Source organism: Salmo salar, chromosome 20 (genome assembly GCF_965601325.2).
Source record: "Salmo salar chromosome 20, fSalSal1, whole genome shotgun sequence".
Classification (NCBI taxonomy): Eukaryota; Metazoa; Chordata; class Actinopteri; order Salmoniformes; family Salmonidae; genus Salmo; species Salmo salar.
In genome coordinates, this window is record NC_138310.1 from 20,212,709 (window position 1) to 20,231,253 (window position 18,545).

Sequence of the window (18,545 nt, forward strand, 5' to 3'; positions counted from 1 at the left end):
ATGTTTTAAATGCTATTAGGCTAAGCTACTATACAAACCAAAGGGCAATTCAGGATATTGAAAATATCCAAATATTTCATAAGACCTGATCTTGGATCAATGCCATTATGAAGAGAATGTAAATATAATAGCGCTCATGACTGGTACTGACTGAGTATGCTGAATAACTTAACCCAATAAAAACATTATCACTCTCACAGGTCGCATAAATCTACACCAGACTAACAAAAACAATGTGCACAGATTGTCATGTTATGGCACACACACAAAGATATCATTTCAAATCATCTCAGGACTATTACATTGATGTGCGCATATCTCTGGGAAATCTTTTCCTTCGCTAAAATGATGAATTCCATTGGCATGCTTCCAGTTGAAGAAAAATCACAATGCTCTCTCTAAAACATACTCATCTTCTGCCCGGCTCTGATTTGATATTACTCTCACTCATCATATCGTGGTAACTCCGACAGCTGAGAAACATTAAACCATTTCTCATTCTCTAAGCGTAGATGAGAATGCGGATCCTCTATGCTAGATATCTCTGGATATTTATGACCTATGATGGGATCCCACCACTGGGACTTTGAAGAACATGATGATAAATGACAAAATACAAGTACATATCATAGAGAATGATAGTGGCCAAAGGGCAAAATTAGCATGGGCAGTGTCATTGAAGACTTCCACCATTTTAATGTGTCAACTGGGTGGGACTTCCAAATTCATTGGCTGATCCCTCCTGTTGGAGTCATGTCCAACCTGGTCATCAGGAGGGATTAGCCAATCGTGAAGAAAATGTACTACTTAAAAATGAAGAGATCCTCAATGGAGCTGCCCATACCGTCACAGATGCTATAATTGCAGATGCAAAGACAAGTCCTCTATCTCTATAGCCCAGATCTATTCTAATGACATCCTACAACAGAGGCTATGACTAGCTCTAAAGAATCAGATCTCTCTGGTCCTGAATAAAGGATAAACTGTTGTATAACGGTATGTATGCTGAAATTCAAATACTATGTGGGTGCTACTCAAAGAGGTGGTGTGGCGGCATCTAGGTTTCCATATCGAGGCCTCTGGATCCTGCACAGTTCTGAGGGAAACACCTACGTTTGTTGGAACTGTTTTAACTGCAAATAAATGTTAAAATTGTGGGGAGGCCCAACCAGGCTGCACTCTTTTGCCAACAGCTGTGCTTGACATCAAGTGGTAGTCAGACAAACATTTTCAGGTGGAACAAATTAGAAATGTTCTTGTTCTCCGTTTTGCCAAAAAAAAGCACAACAAACATGACAAAAGATTAGAGACTTAAAGTCTGATCTTTATATTGTAGATAGATGATACAAGTTTGCAATGTAAATTGGGAGTGCCCTAAACCAGTTGTTTCTCTACTCTTTAACACACAAGCAATGTTGCAATTTGAACCAAAAGATAGGATAGAATGCGAAGTCCATGACAATGACAGAGTACACCAGTATATGTTCCGGTCTGTGTCGGAGAAGGCAGGGTGGTGATGACCGTTCAGAGTCGCATGGCGACAGCTGCCCCCGGCGCCTGCAGCTCCTGGTCCAGGAGGCGGAACAGCATGGCACATTTGTTGCGCTGGGGGGTTTGTCCCAGGGTGTGGTGCAGCCGGGCCTGCAGGTAGTGGACGTCACGGAGACGATCCTTACAGTCCAGCATGGAGAAGTAGGCTGCAGCCTCTCCCAGCGATTGCACAGCCAGGCCTAAAGCTGGAGGGAGACAACAAGGAGGAAGACTGAAAGACTCCTGTCTATGTACTTACATGACAAAGTAATTGTATCCACAAACATGTACATTTGAGGTAGTGAGTGATATTAAGTTTGTGTTGGGGATGTGTGCTACCTGCATGCCTCTGGCCATTGGACCGGGTCCCAGCCATGGCCATCTGACAGCGGGCTGCCAGCAGCAGAGCTCTGCCCTTATCCATGACCGCTCCGTGTGCCAGGATGGGCTCCATCGCCTCATGAAGGACACCCAGAGCCTGCTCCGGTACTCCCAGCATCAACTGGACAGGGGGAAGGAGAAGAACAAACTATTGGAGTTTTGAAATATAACCCAGTATGAATTTCCTTGTTTTGCCTAAATGTGGGAGTTTACTTTGCATACAATATGCAGTTCTGTCTAAGTTAAGGGGTTTGAAGATGTGTGTGTTAGTATGTGTAGGGGTTTTAGAGAGTATACGGTGGTGTGTTTGCCATAACAGGGTTACATATTGCATGTGCGCGTCTGTTGTGCTGACCTGAGTGAAAGCCAGGTGAAGGATGGTCTCGGAGGACATGGCCTGTAGGTGGTGCTGTCTGGCCAGGGCCAGGGCCTGTAGCAGGAGAGGAAGGGCTGTGGCAAAACCTGACGACTCCCAATGCAACTCAGCTGTGACCAGCATCACCCTGCACAAGGCATACCAATATGTCTAAAACACATATCTGATAAACAACCCTTAACCCAAAAATATGGAGTCTGTTTCATTTAGAGCCTACCGGATGATCATCTCTGTGTACTTGATCTTCTCGCAGTACAGCTGCAGCCTCTGCAGGATACTGTATGCTTCAGTGGTCCGGTTCAAGGCCTTCAGCACTTGAGCTTTCCTGTTAACACGACAGATATACACATGGGTCGTTCCACGAAAAGAGTGCGGTTTGCGTCCCTTTAATATTTGAAGTAGAAATTGTGCACCAATATTGCATTTTAAAAGCCTGTTGTATGAAATGAAGTGCCTTTAAGATAGACCACCTTCAATAAATCTGTCCCTTCGTCAACACCGTGTCACTTCTAGGAAGATTTCAACCCACATGCACCCAAAATGTATCCTAGTTTCCCCATCATTGTAAAACCCTGGTTATTTTGTTACTTTGAAAAAGTTATTTCTGATGATGATTATTTATTTAATGTGATTAGTGATTCATTTATGTCTGTCACTCATTTTAAGGTCAATCCTGTTACATTAATTGAACTCAAATTTTAATCTGGTGAAACTACTCCATTTTAAAATATTTGGTTTCAAAAGAAAAATGTAACATTAATAGTTAAATCATAGTGTAAAAAAGCAGGTGATCTGGTTCTACTCTTTTTGGCAGTTTTCTGGTGTTCTGTGGTGGAAAACTGAGCGTGTCGAGAATAACATGTTAACCATGTTACCCATAGATAGACAGGCTTGAAACGTTTTAACAATGTAACATTTTTTTGTGAAGCTTGCATTCAGTTGCCCCTCCCTGAGGTACACAACAAGCTTTCATTCCCCCTGTCACGAGAGGATTTATGGCTGATTTAATATGAAATAATCAACCCTGTTAGAGTCAACCCTGTTCCTTTATCTGCTACTTAGTAGAGTCTTATTTCTATCTCTTGAGATGGGAAAACTTGTTTTTCATCAAGTTGAACATGTGCTCTTTATGACAATGTTCAAATTAGGTGAAATCAAAACGTTTTTGGGGACCAAGTTACACTTCTCAAAAGCCACTGAATTAGTGGAACGCCCTACATACAGAGAGCTACAGCACTGGAAGACTGTTCTGAGTCATGACCCTTCCTTACCTATAAAGACCCTCAGTTTTGTTCAAGGCAGCAATGGCTATGACATGGGGCTCCGCCAAGTGGTATTTCCCATCATTCATAGCTCTGTCAAACTGGATCTTGAGGTCACAGAGCATCCACAGCTGGGTGACAGAACACAAAACATTAGAATGAACAGCCCACTTCATACCAGCCATGTCAGTGCCATTGCCTTTGAGAAGAAGACAATGGCGTTTCTGTGTAGCGCAGCAATAGGAAAGTGCTAAACATGGGGATTGAGGCCAAGTCTAAAGTTGATGATAGAGAAGAGCAGGAGTTCAGAATGGCTCACCTTGGCATGTTGGGTGTGAGGTGGAAACTGCTCCTTCAGATGCTTCAGGACCTCAGACACAGCCCCATACAGGCCCTGGAGGGAGGGGGACAGGAACATGTAACTGGTGCAGGCCTCACTCACAGCCTACACAAGTGCACATCTCCTGAGCTTTAATCTGGATCACATCAATGGTTATGAAACAGCCCTGAGTGACTAAATGAGCACTGAGGGAGACGTGACAGAGGGACTGAAGCCGGAGAGACAGAGGTGGGATGAGGTGTACCAACTACAGCACCTGTTCAGCATGAAGCTCAGCCAGGTGGCAGAGGGCCACAGCAAAGGCCTCTGTGTTGTTCTGCTGGACCCCAAAGTTAACCTGCTCCAGGCTATTCATGTTCAGGAGGAGCTGGGCCTGCTGCTGAGCCATGGTGCTGGAAGAACACATACGTTCAACAGGACATGAATGTTGGAGACATGCAGTCAGTGAATGTGTGTTGGATTAATTAAATTAGTCAAGACTGGATATCAATAATTGACAGTCACTTTTTTTCTTACCAATCGAGTAAAAAAAACAGGTTTCATACTGAAAGATAAACTTACTGGTTAGGATTGTTTATGTTCAGTGTGGATTCTGATTGTCAGGGAGGATCAGGATGCGTGAAGGAGACCCACCTCTTGCCATACATCCTCCATATGGACGTTGTCTGAGCCAGGCTGATGTCTATGAGCTCTGACAGGCTGTGCTTCCAGTGCAGGATATCTGTGTCCTTCAGAGCATCCATCAGCTCATGGGCTGTCTTGCCCTGGACCGCCCCCTGCTGGACCAGGGACTGAATGCCAAGAGATACCAGGTACTGAGAAGGAGAGAGAGGGTGAAGGTAATGTGAGGCTTAGTAAACACCTGGCTCTACTGAACTCCCATAGCCTGACCTCTCAGGTTTAAAACTAAGGGCAGACCCATCGTTGCCAGTATTGACTCTTCTAGAGCCACTCTCCAACTTTGTTGATTCTATCATTAAGCCTATTGTGGAAAAAATCCCAGCATTCGTCAAAGATTCTACAGATGTGATTAATAAAATATCAGAACAGTAATCTCCCTGACATCATATTGGCTACATTTGGTCTAGAGAGGGTGTACACGAATATCTCTCATGAAAAAGCCCCAGATGCACTGGGATATTAGAGGACCGTGAAGGAGAAATGTCACCACCTAATGAACTCATCTGTGAACAGCTTCTCTAGTTCTCAAGCGCAACTAAACTGAACAAAAATATAAATGCAACAATTTCAAAGATTTTACTGAGTTACAGTTCATATAAGGAAATCAGTCAATTGAAATAAATTCATTAGCCCCTAATCTATGTATTTCACATGACTGGGCAGGCATGCAGCCATGAGTGGTCCATGGAGGGCATAGGCCCACCCACTTGGCAGCCAGGCCCACCCACTTGGCAGCCAGGCCCACCCACTCAGAATACATGTTTCCCCCACAAAATGACTATATTAGAGACCTGTCAGGCGGATGAATTATACAGGCTAAGGAGAAATGCTCACTAACAAGGAAATAAAAAAATTTGTGCACAGAATCTGAGAGAGAAATACGTTTTTTGTGCGTATGCAACATTTCTGGGATTTTCTATTTCAGTAGAAAAGCTGAAGAACATACACACATCCAGGTACTTTCTGCAGGTGCTGGAGTTGTAGGCAAACTCTTGGAAAATAAAAAGAAACGCTGCTGCTCATGCTCCTAGGTGATTTTATGTCCTACGACAACAATGTCTGATGAAGACCTAAGGGTCGAAACGTTATAAATATATATTTATATTTTTTTAATCACCTGGTAGCATAAGCAGCGTTTTCCTATCTGTTTTTTACTTCAGCTCATGAAACATGGGACCAACACTTCACAAGTTGCGTTTATATTTGTGTTCAGTGTAAATCCCCACCCAAAGCCATTATGATTAAAAACACTGATCAAGAACCCCCCACACCTTTTTCATCTACAAACGAGGGCCCAATCTTCACAGTAGACTAGTCCAAGCCAGCCTCTACACGGGTTCTAAACAAACCCTCCTTACTCCCCTGAGAGATGGAAATTACACCAGTGGAAATGGTGCTCAGTGCAACACCAAAAAAAGAACTCAGAGTTCCGACACCCTAGGTCTGGAAAAATATGTAGTGTTAAAGGGGCGATCACATGCAACACAAAACATGTGATTTATATCGTACACTGTGTGATAACATGTATATGGGCAAGACATCCAGAAGATTGAAACATAGAACTCTTTACGTTCACTTATTCTATAAGACGCAAGGATGAAAATGACCCTGTTGCTTTTCACTTTATCCAGTGCTCTCAGTGTGTCTTCTCAATGCCCTGGAATTGTAGAGGTGCGTCACCAAGAGGACATAATGACCGTTAACTCTGCTAGAGAGAACTCCTCTGGATTCATACTTTAGGCACCCTATAGCCGTTATGACACAATGAGGATTTTGATAGGAGTGTCATGTTGTAATTATTATTGTCCCCGTCACTGGTATTAGGGTGTCCTGTATTCAAGATGGCTCTAGTGGCCCGATACTTACCCAACAGGTTACCTTAAATTTTATCTACTCGTTTTCTAGATTTCTTCTGGTTCTACATATGTACAGTGCATTCGGAAAGTAATCAGACACCTTCCCCTTTTCCACATTTTGTGCCGTTACAGCCTGATTCAAAAATTGACTAAATTAAAATATACACACAATACCCCATAATGACAAAGAGAAAACAAGTTTAGAAATGTTTGCAAATTTATTTTTAAATAATACATATATTTAAATACCTTATTTACATAAGTATTCAGACCCTTTGCTATGACTCAAAATTTAGCTCCTGTTTCCATTGATCATCCTTGAGATTTTTCTACAACTTGATTGGAGGCCATGTGGTAAATTCAATTGGATTGGACATGATTTGGAAAGGCACACACCTGTCTATATAAGGTCCCACAGTTGTTTGTGCATGTCAGAGCAAAAACCAAGCCACGAGGTCGAAGGACAGGATTGTGTCAAGGCACAGATCTGGGGAAAGGTACAAAAATATTTCTGCAGCACCGAAGGGCACTGAAGTTGGGAACCACCAAGACTCTTTCTAGAACTGGCCGCCCGGCCAAACGGGGGAGAAGGGCCCGATGGTCACTGACAGAGCTCCAGAGTTCCTCTGTGGAGATGGGAGAAACTTCCAGAAAGACAACCATCTCTGCAGCACTCCACCAATCAGGCCTTCATGGTAGAGTGGCCAAACGGAAGCCGCCACTCAGTAAAAGGCACATGATAACCCGCTTGGAGTTTGCCAAAAGGCACCTAAAGACTCTCAGACCTTGAGAAAACAAGATTCTCTGGTCTAATGAAACCAGGAGTGAACTCTTTGGCCTGAATGCCAAGCGTCACATCTGGAGGAAGCCTGGCACCATTCCTACGGTGAAGCATGGTGGTGGCAGCATCATGCTGTGGGGATATTTTTCAGCGGCAGGGACTGGGAGACTAGTCAGGATTGAGGGAAAGAGGAACAGAGCAAAGTACAGAGAGATCCTTGATGAAAACCTGCTCCAGAGAGCTCAAGACCTCAGACTGGGGTGAAGGTTCACCTTCCAACAGGAAAACGACCCTAAGCACACAGCCAAGACAACGCAGGAGTGGCTTCGGGACAAGTCTCTGAATGTCCTTGAGTGACCCAGCCAGAGCCCGGCCTTAGCTGTGCAGCGACGCTCACCATCCATCACGATAGAGCTTGAGAGGATCTGCTGAGAAGAATGGGAGAAACTGCCAAATACAGGTGTGCCAAGCTTGTAGTGTCATACCCAAGAAGACTCGAGGCTGTAATCACTGCCAAAGCACTGAGTAATAAAGGGTCTGAATACTTATGTAAATGTGATATTTTCACATAATTTTTTTTAGAAATTAGCACAAGAAAAAAAACGTTTTGCCTTGTCGTTATGGGGTATTGTGTGTAGATTGATTGATCCATTTTAGAATAAGGCTGTAACATAACAAAATGTGGAAAAAGTCAAGGGGTCTGAATATATAGTGTTGCATATATTTTCCTTTTCTTATGACATTTTTCAGCTTTATTGCTTTCTGAGAGTATGGGTTCCTTATGCTAACACCACATTCCCTGTGTACGTTTTTGGTCTACTAGAAATACATCTATAACATTTTCTGTTCTATCCTGTATTTCTTTCTATCTGATATTATGACAACTTGTGGCCATTGTGGGTACCCACAGGTGTCTGCAATTACTTCTGGCTCGCTGTGTGGCCTTATCTGTCCCACTATTGTTTGTGGAGATATGCTCTGATGAAGGTTGACTGACCAAAAGCTCAGCTATAATTTAAATAAATTAGCATCTGGCTGGAAGTGTGCATAGACATTCCTGTTTCGCCTTCAGCACCTTCACAAATCAGCTTTAGGTCTGCGATAAATTCTGCCTATTATCTGAATCTATTGCATAAACCCGTACGAGAACCTGGAGTGCCTCAGTCTGCACGCTCATGCTATTCTTACCGGTAGACAGAAGTGGGCTGCCATTTTCACTGAGTCCTCAGTTAGCACAGAACTGTCAGATCCTTTCATCTGTTCAAGGGTATAAAGCCAACTCTGAAAGAGATACAAATACATTAATAGATGATTACACAGATAACGTATTGGTGCTGAGAAAGTGGTACAAGGTATAGACACAGACCAACCTTGACTACCCATATTGTGTAAATACTGTATGTTGAGCATAGAACACAAAAGTAAAAGCTCCTACCAGGCAATGCTGCAGGCACACGTGATCGTTGGACTCCTGGGCGATGCGGATAGCTTCCTGTAGAGCCAGGTCAGCCTGTTGACTGAGTTAAGAGTTGGAGTTGATTTTTTCATTTGACAAGAATCAATATTGCATAGATAAATTGCAACTGATATTGACAGACTTTCCATATCTATGCCCACTACTACTCACTAGTGTCCAAAGCGACAATGCAGTGCTGCCAGGTTGAGGGCAGCGTAGCGGAGACTTCTCCCGTAGCCTTCGTCCCCGTTGCTCTTTCCCTCGCTCCCTGACAGGATGAGGCGGTCAAAGTAATGTAACAGACTGTGGGTGGAGATGAAGATGTCCTGGACTCGCATGCTGTTCAGGTAGCTCAGGTAATGCTGCAGACACAAAACAGCTGCCTCAAGCACAATCAGGTTGACCAAAAATCACTCAAACACTCACTTTCTTTATGCTCCACACAAATTTTGTGTCATGTTTGTTTGAGTGAGTCCATAATATTAACTGATAGTAGAGCCTCACCGCCTCAGCAAAGTCAGGGTTGAACTTGAGCATGTTGTTCAGCTCATCCTGCAGGGCAGATGGCTTCAGGGCTTTGTTCTCATCATTCTTTAGAAGGTACGCTTGTCTAGCAAGAAAGTACTCTGCTTGCTTCTGCGAGAGTGGGCCTCTGCTTGGGGCATCCTCATTTCTATAGAAAGTAGCAAATAAGGAAAAAGAACAATATGCAAAGGGTAAACTGATGACCATCACACTGATGAGAATGATTACTACATGTCATGCCTGGTGTTCAACCTTCCCAAGATCTTACATGTCACCCCACTCCTCTGCACACTCCACTGGCTTCCAGTCAAAGCTTGCATCCACTACAAGACCATGGTGCTTGCCTACAGAGCAGCAAGGGGAACTACCCCTTCCTACCTTCAGGCTATACTCAAACCCTACACCCCAACCCGAGTACTCCGCTCTACAACCTCCGTTCTCTTGGCTGTTCCACCTATACGGGGGTCAGCTCCCGCTCAGCCCAGTCAAAGCGCTTCTCTTCCTGGCACCCCAATGGTGGAACCAGCTTCCCCCTGAAGCTAGAAAAGCAGAGCCCCTGCCCATCTTCCAATACTTACACACTATTCCCTCTACTACCACTATTCCCTCTACTACCACCTCTTCTTTTACTTATACAAGTGAATTATACGAACTTTAGCTCAGACTCATGCAGCGGTGCAGTATCCAGCTCCTCCTTCTCCATCCTCTCCCCTACGTTGTCCTCTGTGCTGGTGAGGTCCATGTCAGAGTCGTCTGCAGCCAGGGCAGGCAGCCCCACCTGGACATCACCAGGCCGGGCGTAGTGACTGTGGTAGTACTGCTGCAGGGCTTTGTAAAGTTTGTACACCTGGCTGAAGGACAGCTTGTTGTAGGCCAGGAGCATGTGTCTCATGAACAGGCCTGAGAAAACAAAGACAAGGTCATGATGATAAAACCTCAAATCTGTGTCATCAATTTATATAGCGCCACTCTAACTAAACAAGATGCTCCATTGTTCCAACCTTTGGACTTCGAATCAAATGATGCTTACTACTACTCACCAACAACACTGGTCTTATACGCCTCAGAATCAATAGCGCTAAAAGGAGTGGGGAGGGTGGCAAAGAAATATTCCATGTCCTTCAGCTCTCCATCAGCCATTTCATGTAACCTGTAAAGAGAAAATGTGTGTGATGAAAGAGCAGACAACATGCATCTCTGACCTTTTACACTAGACATAGGCCTAAGCCACAGCAATTGGGTCAAGGACTCATCCATACCGGAGTTTCACAGCATATGCTGTTTGAGGGCAACATTCTTCCACAGTCTTCAGGAACTGGTCAAGAGTCAAGTCTGGACCCTGATAGACAGACAAACATTTGATAAAGAAAAGCAAGCAATTGACAGTGGAAAGTAGAAGTTGTAAGGTGATCAATAGCTATTCCAACCTGTTGTAGAGGCAGGATGAGTTTGTTCAAGCGCCTTCTTTCCTGAAGAGCAATTGGTTTTGACGTGGTCATCTCGTACAGCAAGGCCAGCACAGAGATTTTATACGGAGTCACCCAATCTTTGATGCCAAACACATTGGCATGGACCACCCCATTGGTCATCATTGGGTTGAAATACAAACTTTCATGTACGCTCGCCATTGTTTGAATTGGAACGTTAACTCGCTAGCTAGCTTGCTAAATATTATAAAGCTACATTTTAACAGCGTTGTGTGAAGTCAAATAATCAAGAAAAACATGCAACAATTCGCAAACCATGTTATCGAGCTAGCTAACGTTAGCTAAGCTGATATTCTTTGCTAGCTAAACACGCTAGCTTGCTATCTAACTCCTTGAGAGAGTAGCTAACTATCTTATAATTTTGTAGCCAGACTGACTAATGTTATTTTAAGTCTGCCACATACGGCAATATTTCCAGTAGTATTTTGTTAACAAACTGCATGAATTTTAGAACATGGTTTACCACCCCGTCGCTTTTGCTTCAAACTGCCCTCCTTCTGTCCCTATCTAATGACGTTCCTACATGGCCACGCCCCCAAATGTCACAACATAGAGTGGATTGCAGAGTCATCGATTGGTCCCATCAGCACAACAAAAACTCACACATGAAATGTTCGAATACATTATTTTAATATGATGGATATCGTCTTCTCCATAAGATTTTAGATTTTCCATAGTACCATCAGTTCCCTTCATGTAGGTCAGACCTACTTATTCCAGGACATCATTTTTATATCCTAATTGTACATATCCCATGTTAAAAATACCTCACACAATTTAGACTTACATTTTACTTAACCAGAGCAACTCACAGTAGTAAGAGCATACATTTTCATACTGGTATCCCGTGGGACTCAAACCCACAACCCTGCCATTGCAAGCACCATGATCTACCAACTGAGCTACACGGGACTCACCTCTTGACATTTATTTTGTATTTTTATTAACAAACAGCAAACGTCAACAACCAAAAGAGGAATAGTCACATACAAAAAAGCGTACATACAAACCTTTTACATTGCCAGAAATCCTAAACAAACAAATCATATTCATTAATAGCCTTCCCTGTGGCTCAGTTGGTAGAGCATGGTGTTTGCAACGCCAGCATGGTGTGTGCAACGCCAGGGTTGTGGGTTCGATTCCCACGGGGGGCCAGTACAAAAAAAAAAAAAAAAAAAAAATGCATGAAATGAAATGTATGCATTCACTACTGTAAGTCGCTCTGGATAAGAGCGTCTGCTAAATGACTAAAATGTAAAAATGTAAAAATTAATAATACTAGAGGTTTTAATTGCCTTTTAGTTTGTTTTTTTGTAAAGTAGTGCCATATTGTCAGTGGTGTAAATTACTTAAGTAAAAATACTTTAAAGTACTACTTAAGTCGTTTTTGGGGGTGTCTATACTTTACTATTTATATTTTGGACAACTTTTACTTCTACATTCCGAAATAAAATTATGTACTTTTTACTCCTTACATTTTACCTGACAACCAAAAGTACTTGTTACATTTTGAATGCTTAGCAGGAGAGAAAAATTGTCAAATTCACGCACAGAAAAATGGTCGAATTCACGCACTCATCCCTACTGCCTCTGATCTGGCGGACTCACTAAACACAAATGCTTGGTTTGTAAATGATGTGTGAGTGTTTCAGTGTGCCCCTGGCTATCCGTCAATTTCAAAACATGAAAATCGTGCCGTCTGGTTTGTGCAATATAAGGAATTTGAAATTATTTATACTTTTACTTTTACTTTTTATACTTCAGTATATTTTAGCAATTACATTTACTTTTGATACTTAAGTAGTTTTAAAACAAAATACTTTTAGTCTTTTACTCAAGTAGTATTTTATTGGCTGACTTTCATTTTTTATGAAAGTATCTTTACTTTTACTCAAGTATGACAATTGGATACTTTTTCCACCACTGCATATTGTTAAAATTAATTTATAATGTAAAAAAAGTTAGGTTTAAAATCAGACCATTTGCATTTTATGATATGACATTTACTTGTTATTATTAGCTGTTGAATTAAATATACTACATCCTTATCAACATAATATTTTCAGAAATAAATTATTATATCAAAACCATTCAATTGTACAACATGTCCTACTAATAAATACATTGGGAAAAAACAAGTAAAAAAGGGTCTCCTCCATTCCATAGAAATCACAAATATAATCAATATTCAGTTTCAATCTTTCCAAAACATTTCAAATGAAACGTCCTTTACCTTGTTACTGATACAATATTTTTAGGAATCGTCCATGCTTTTCCTCTTACAGTATATCACCATAGATATTCAACCAAATAAATCTTACTGAGGGAAATGCAGTATCACAAACAATATTCCTATTCTGTTAATTACTACATTTCAGTGGTGGAAAAAGTACCCAATTGTCATACTTTAGTAAAAGTAAAGACACCTTCAAGAATGTAGTCAGTAGTGTAAAGTATTTAAGTACAAATATTTTTTAAATACTACTTAAGTAGTTTTTATGGGTATCTGTAATTTACTATTTATATTTTTGAAAACTTTTACTACACTACACTCAATACATTTCCCCTGACACCCAAAAGTACTTGTTACATTTTGAATGCTTAGCAGAACAGGAAAACGGTCCAATTCACACACTTATCAAGAGAACATCCCCGGTCATCCCCTGCCTCTGATCTGGCGGACTAACAAAACACACATGCTTCATTTATAAATGATGTCTGAGTGTTGGAGTGTGCCCCTGGCTATCCATAAAAATAAAATAAAAAAATACTTAAGTATATTTAAAACCAAATACTTTTAGACTTCTACTCAAGTAGTATTCTACTGGGTGACTTTCACTTTTACTTGAGTCACTGTCTATTAAGGTATCTTTACTTTTACTCAAGTACGACAATTTGATACATTTTCAACCCCTGTAGTTAAAGTAAAAGTTGTCAAGAATATAAATAGGAAAGTAAATTAAAGATACCCATAAAAAATACTTAAAGAGTAGGAATGCTGCAGCAGCCCGCAAGGTGTGCTGCAGTATGACACAACTTTTAAAGGAGCAACCACTATTCTTTAGTACTTGAAAGTATTTTTACTTAAGTACTTTATAACACTGCTACATTTATACTTGAGGATGTTAATATTTTCAATGAATATATTATATATTATCATACTTACATCAACCACTGAGGAATTTTTCAAAAACAATAAAGCCCCCCTTTGGAATCGCATAAAAAACATTGTATATTCTTTAAGGGTCAATGGAATTCTAAATGTATCAAGACATTCCCCCTATGAGAGTACATATCCATCCTCATTCAGTAACTGACCAACCAAAATTACTTTATTCTCAAACCACTTTAGAAAAAAAGTGACTTATTTTCTTTGTTGTAGTATCTGTGAGGGGAAAAATGTTTATATGCTAAAATCCAAGCTAAAAGTGCCTGCTCATGGAAATTGGCCAATGTTACACCAAAATAGAAATTATAAACCACCAACTGAGTCAAACAGTAACTAAAAATGTTATGGAAGACATTCTTAAAGTACAGTGCCTTCGAAAAGTATTCAGACACCTTGACTTTATCCACATTTTGTTACGCTACAGCCTTATTCTAAAATGTATTAAATATTTTTTTCCCCTCATCAATCTACACACAATACCCCATAATGTCAAAGCAAAAACATGTTTTTAGATATTTTTGCAAATAAAAAATGGAAATATTACATTTACATAAATATTCAGACCCTTCATTCAATACTTTGTTGAAGCACCTTTGCCAGCGATTACAGCATTGAGTCTTCTTGGGTGTGACACTACAAGCTTGGCACACCTGTATTTGGGGAGTTTCTCCCATTGTTCTCTGCAGATCCTCTCAAGCTCTGTCAGGTTGGATGGGGAGCTTTGCTTCACAACTATTTTTAGGTTTCTCCAGAGATGTTTGATCAGGTTCAAGTCCGGGCTCTGGCTGGGTCACTCAAGGACATTCAGAGACTTGTCCCAAAGCCAGTTCTGCATTGTCTTGACTGTGTGCTTATGGTCGTTGTCTTGTTGGAAGGTGAATCTTCACCCCAGTCTGAGGTCCTGAGAGCTCTGGAGCAGGTTTTCATCAAGGATCTCTCTGTACTTTGCCTCGTTCATCTTTGCCTCAATCCTGACTAGTCTCCCAGTCCCTGCCGCTGAAAAACATCCCCACAGCATGATGCTGCCACCACCATGCTTCACCATAGGCATGGTGCCAGGTTTCCTCCAGATGTGAATCTTGGCATTCAGGACAAAGAGTTCAATCTTGGTTTCGTTAGACCAGAGAATCTTGTTTCTCATGGTATGAGAGTCTTTACGTGCCTTTTGGTGGTTCCAAACTTCTTCCATTTAAGAATGATGGAGGCCACTGTGTCCTTGGGGACCTTCAGTGCTGCAGAAATATTTTGGTACCTTTCCCCAGATCTGTGCCTCAACACAATCCTGTCTCAGAGCTCTATGGACAATTCCTTCGACCTCATGGCTTGGTTTTTGCTCTGACATGCAGTAACAACTGTGGGACCAACTATAGACAGGTGTGTGCCTTTCCAAATCATGTCCAATCAATTGAATTTACCACAGGTGGACTCCAATCAAGTTATAGAAACATGTCAAGAATGATCAATGGAAACAGGATGCACCTGAGCTCAATTTTGAGTCTCATAGCAAAGGGGTCTGAATACTTATGTAAATAAGGTATTTCTGTTGTTTTTTTTAAATACATTTGCTTTGTCATTATGGGGCATATTGTGTGTAGATTGCTGAGGATATTTTGTTTTTTATCTATTTTTGAATAAGTCGCGGGGCCTGAATACTTTCCGAAGACACTGTACTTCAGAATCCAATTTATTTAAAACGTTTTATTTAGAGTATTGAAATCTAAAACCCTGTTCTTGGGTATTATTGAGAATATCTTTCCGTAGATAGTGAGGCTTCTAAGTCCTTCACAATTGTAGGGGGCAATTCAAGTGATAATGAGTCATAAACCGACCTACCATACAATGAAATATCTTCTAGTAACTAGAGGTTACACTTATTTTGGTTTTCTTAAAAATGGGGTTAAACTTCAAATGACTCCTTTGTTTTTCATCCTTGCATATAACAATACCAAGATAAGTTATCTTGTCTTTAATTGGGATACCATATACCTCCTGTAAAACACAGTCCTTGAGTGGAAATAAGACTGACTTATATTCATTTCCAAAAATGATACCAAGGAAAACTGTTCAATACAGGAAACTGCGTTGGAGACCTCATTCCTGTCTCTCAAAAATATGGTGGTATCATCAGCCAGTTGACATAATTCTAATTCCATGCCAAGTGCTGAAATACATTGAAAATTCACATTCTTGATATGAAGAGCCATAAATTGAGTAACCAATAAAAAGGAAAATGGACTACTTCCCCCTTTGATACAGTATGTAGCCTACTCTCGATATAAACATTATGTTGTTTTAGGTGAACTGTAGCCAGCAGAGGGCCCCCAAATCCATTGGTAATGTATTACATCAGAGTCTTTTTAGAAACAACTGCACTGAAATCCCTGATTGTCATTCTGTTCAAAACATACTACAAGAATGATCTGCTTTCGTCCACTATTTCCCATATTATTTCCCAGGTGGGTGCACAGGCCCTACAAATCAACATTCAGGGCCTCTAAGAAAAACATTACATTAAAATCAATTGAATCCAAATGATTTATGTCGGGGCATGTATGTCTTTATTTTCTATGGGGGAACAACAATGCTAGGTGCGGCTCTGTCTATAGAGTGATAGTGGAAGCACTATAGACCACATACACTAGTGTTAGCAGATATTAATTGAATTGGACTCTTTCAGATTACTACTAGCAAGAGTGTATATCATAGAAGACATTTACTTTAAGAAATACCTATACAAATCAAGCTTAAAATAATGACTGGGCCCTCTCTAACAACCAAGCACAAAGCACTTGGGCTCCAGAGTGGCTCAACTGCTTCTCAGTGCTAGAGGTGTCACTACAGACCCTGGTTCGATTACAGGCTGTATGACAACCAGATGTGATTGAGAGTCCCATAGGGTGGTGCACAATTAGCATAAAAGTAGGCATCATGCAAAACCACAAGTCCCTGCAAGCTCCTGCATGTCATCTCTAGCTGACACCTTTGCTAACAGGTATTGTGTCAGTTTAAAATGTACACAAGACAGTTCACAGAATTGTCAATTTAAAGAAATATAGCCAATGTATTATGACTCATACTGTAGTACTCTATACACGTGCTGCGTTAAACCAATTTCATAGTTTCTTAGTTCCCGACTTGCACATGAATGGGGCAGAAGTTGATAAAGAGCAACTGCATAAATTTGAAGTTGACTGCAGTCAAAACTTCATGACCTTAAATCACATGTTTTTTTGTTCATGCAGTCAGTCATGTAGGCATATCCAAATAATGCAACACACTTTGGAAGGAGTCACCTATAGTCGTGGCCAAAAGTTTTGAGAATGACACAAATATACATTTTCACAAAGTCTGCTGCCTCAGTTTGTATGATGGAAATGTGCATATACTCCAGAATGTTATGAAGAGTGATCAGATGAATTGCAATTAATTGCAAAGTCCCTCTTTGCCATGCAAATTAACTGAATCCCCAAAAAAACATTTCCACTGTATTTCAGCCCTGCCACAAAAGGACCAGCTGACATCATGTCAGTGATTCTCTCGTTAACACAGGTGTGAGTGTTGACGAGGACAAGGCTGGAGATCACTTTGTCATGCTGATTGAGTTCGAATAACAGACTGGAAGCTTCAAAAGGAGGGTGGTGCTTGGAATCATTGTTCTTCATCTGTCAATCATGGTTACCTGCAAGGAAACACGTGCCGTCATCATTGCTTTGCACAAAAAGGGCTTCACAGGCAAGGATATTGCTGCCAGTAAGATTGCACCTAAATCAACCATTTATCGGATCATCAAGAACTTCAAGGAGAGCGGTTCAATTGCTGTGAAGAAGGCCTCAGGGCGCCCAAGAAAGTCCAGCAAGCGCCAGGACCGTCTCCTAAAGTTGACTCAGCTGAGGGATCGGGGCACCACCAGTACAGAGCTTGCTCAGGAATGGCAGAAGGCAGGTGTGAGCGCATCTGCACACACAGTGAGGCGAAGACTTTTGGAGGATGGCCTGGTGTCAAGAAGAGCAGCAAAGAAACCACTTCTCTCCAGGAAAAACATCAGGGACAGACTGATATTCTCCAAAAGGTACAGGGATTGGACTGCTGAGTACTGGGTTAAAGTCATTTTCTCTGATGAATCCCCTTTCCGATTGTTTGGGGCATCCGGAAAAAAGCTTGTCCAGAAAAGACAAGGTGAGCGCTACCATCAGTCCTGTGTCATGCCAACAGTAAAGCATCCTGAGACCATTCATGTGTGGGGTTGCTTCTCAGCCAAGGGAGTGGGCTCACTCACAATTTTTCCTAAGAACACAGCCATGAATAAAGAATGGTACCAACACTCCAAGAGCAACTTCTCCCAACCATCCAGGAACAGTTTGGTGACGAACAATGCCTTTTCCAGCATGATGGAGCACCTTGCCGTAAGGCAAAAGTGATAACTAAGTGGCTCGGGGAACAAAACATCTATATTTTGGGTCCATGGCCAGGAAACTCCCCAGACCAAAAAGAAGGGTCAACACTGCAAATATTGACTCTTTGCATCAACTTCATGTAATTGTCAATAAAAGCCGTTGACACTTATGAAATGCCTGTAATTATACTTCAGTATTCCATAGTAACATCTGACAAAAATATCTAAAGACACTGAAGCAGCAAACTTTGTGGAAATTAATATTTGTGTCGTTCTCAAAACTTTTGGCCACGACTGTACTTGACAAA

General features: G+C 41.3%; 1 protein-coding gene across 1 annotated transcript; it reads right to left on the reverse strand.

Annotated features, from left to right (window-relative positions):
* Positions 1–1,298: 1,298 nt before the first annotated feature.
* On the reverse strand, positions 1,299–11,176 carry anapc5 (anaphase promoting complex subunit 5). Its single transcript, NM_001165333.1, is given in 16 exon segments — positions 1,299–1,736; positions 1,870–2,032; positions 2,267–2,414; positions 2,505–2,612; positions 3,559–3,680; positions 3,869–3,943; positions 4,146–4,281; positions 4,523–4,704; positions 8,396–8,488; positions 8,643–8,724; positions 8,835–9,025; positions 9,168–9,336; positions 9,842–10,088; positions 10,229–10,338; positions 10,448–10,527; positions 10,616–11,176. Coding segments are annotated over 16 exon segments (2,319 nt in total). The 5' UTR covers positions 10,817–11,176; the 3' UTR covers positions 1,299–1,524.
* Between the last annotated feature and the right edge of the window lie 7,369 nt (positions 11,177–18,545).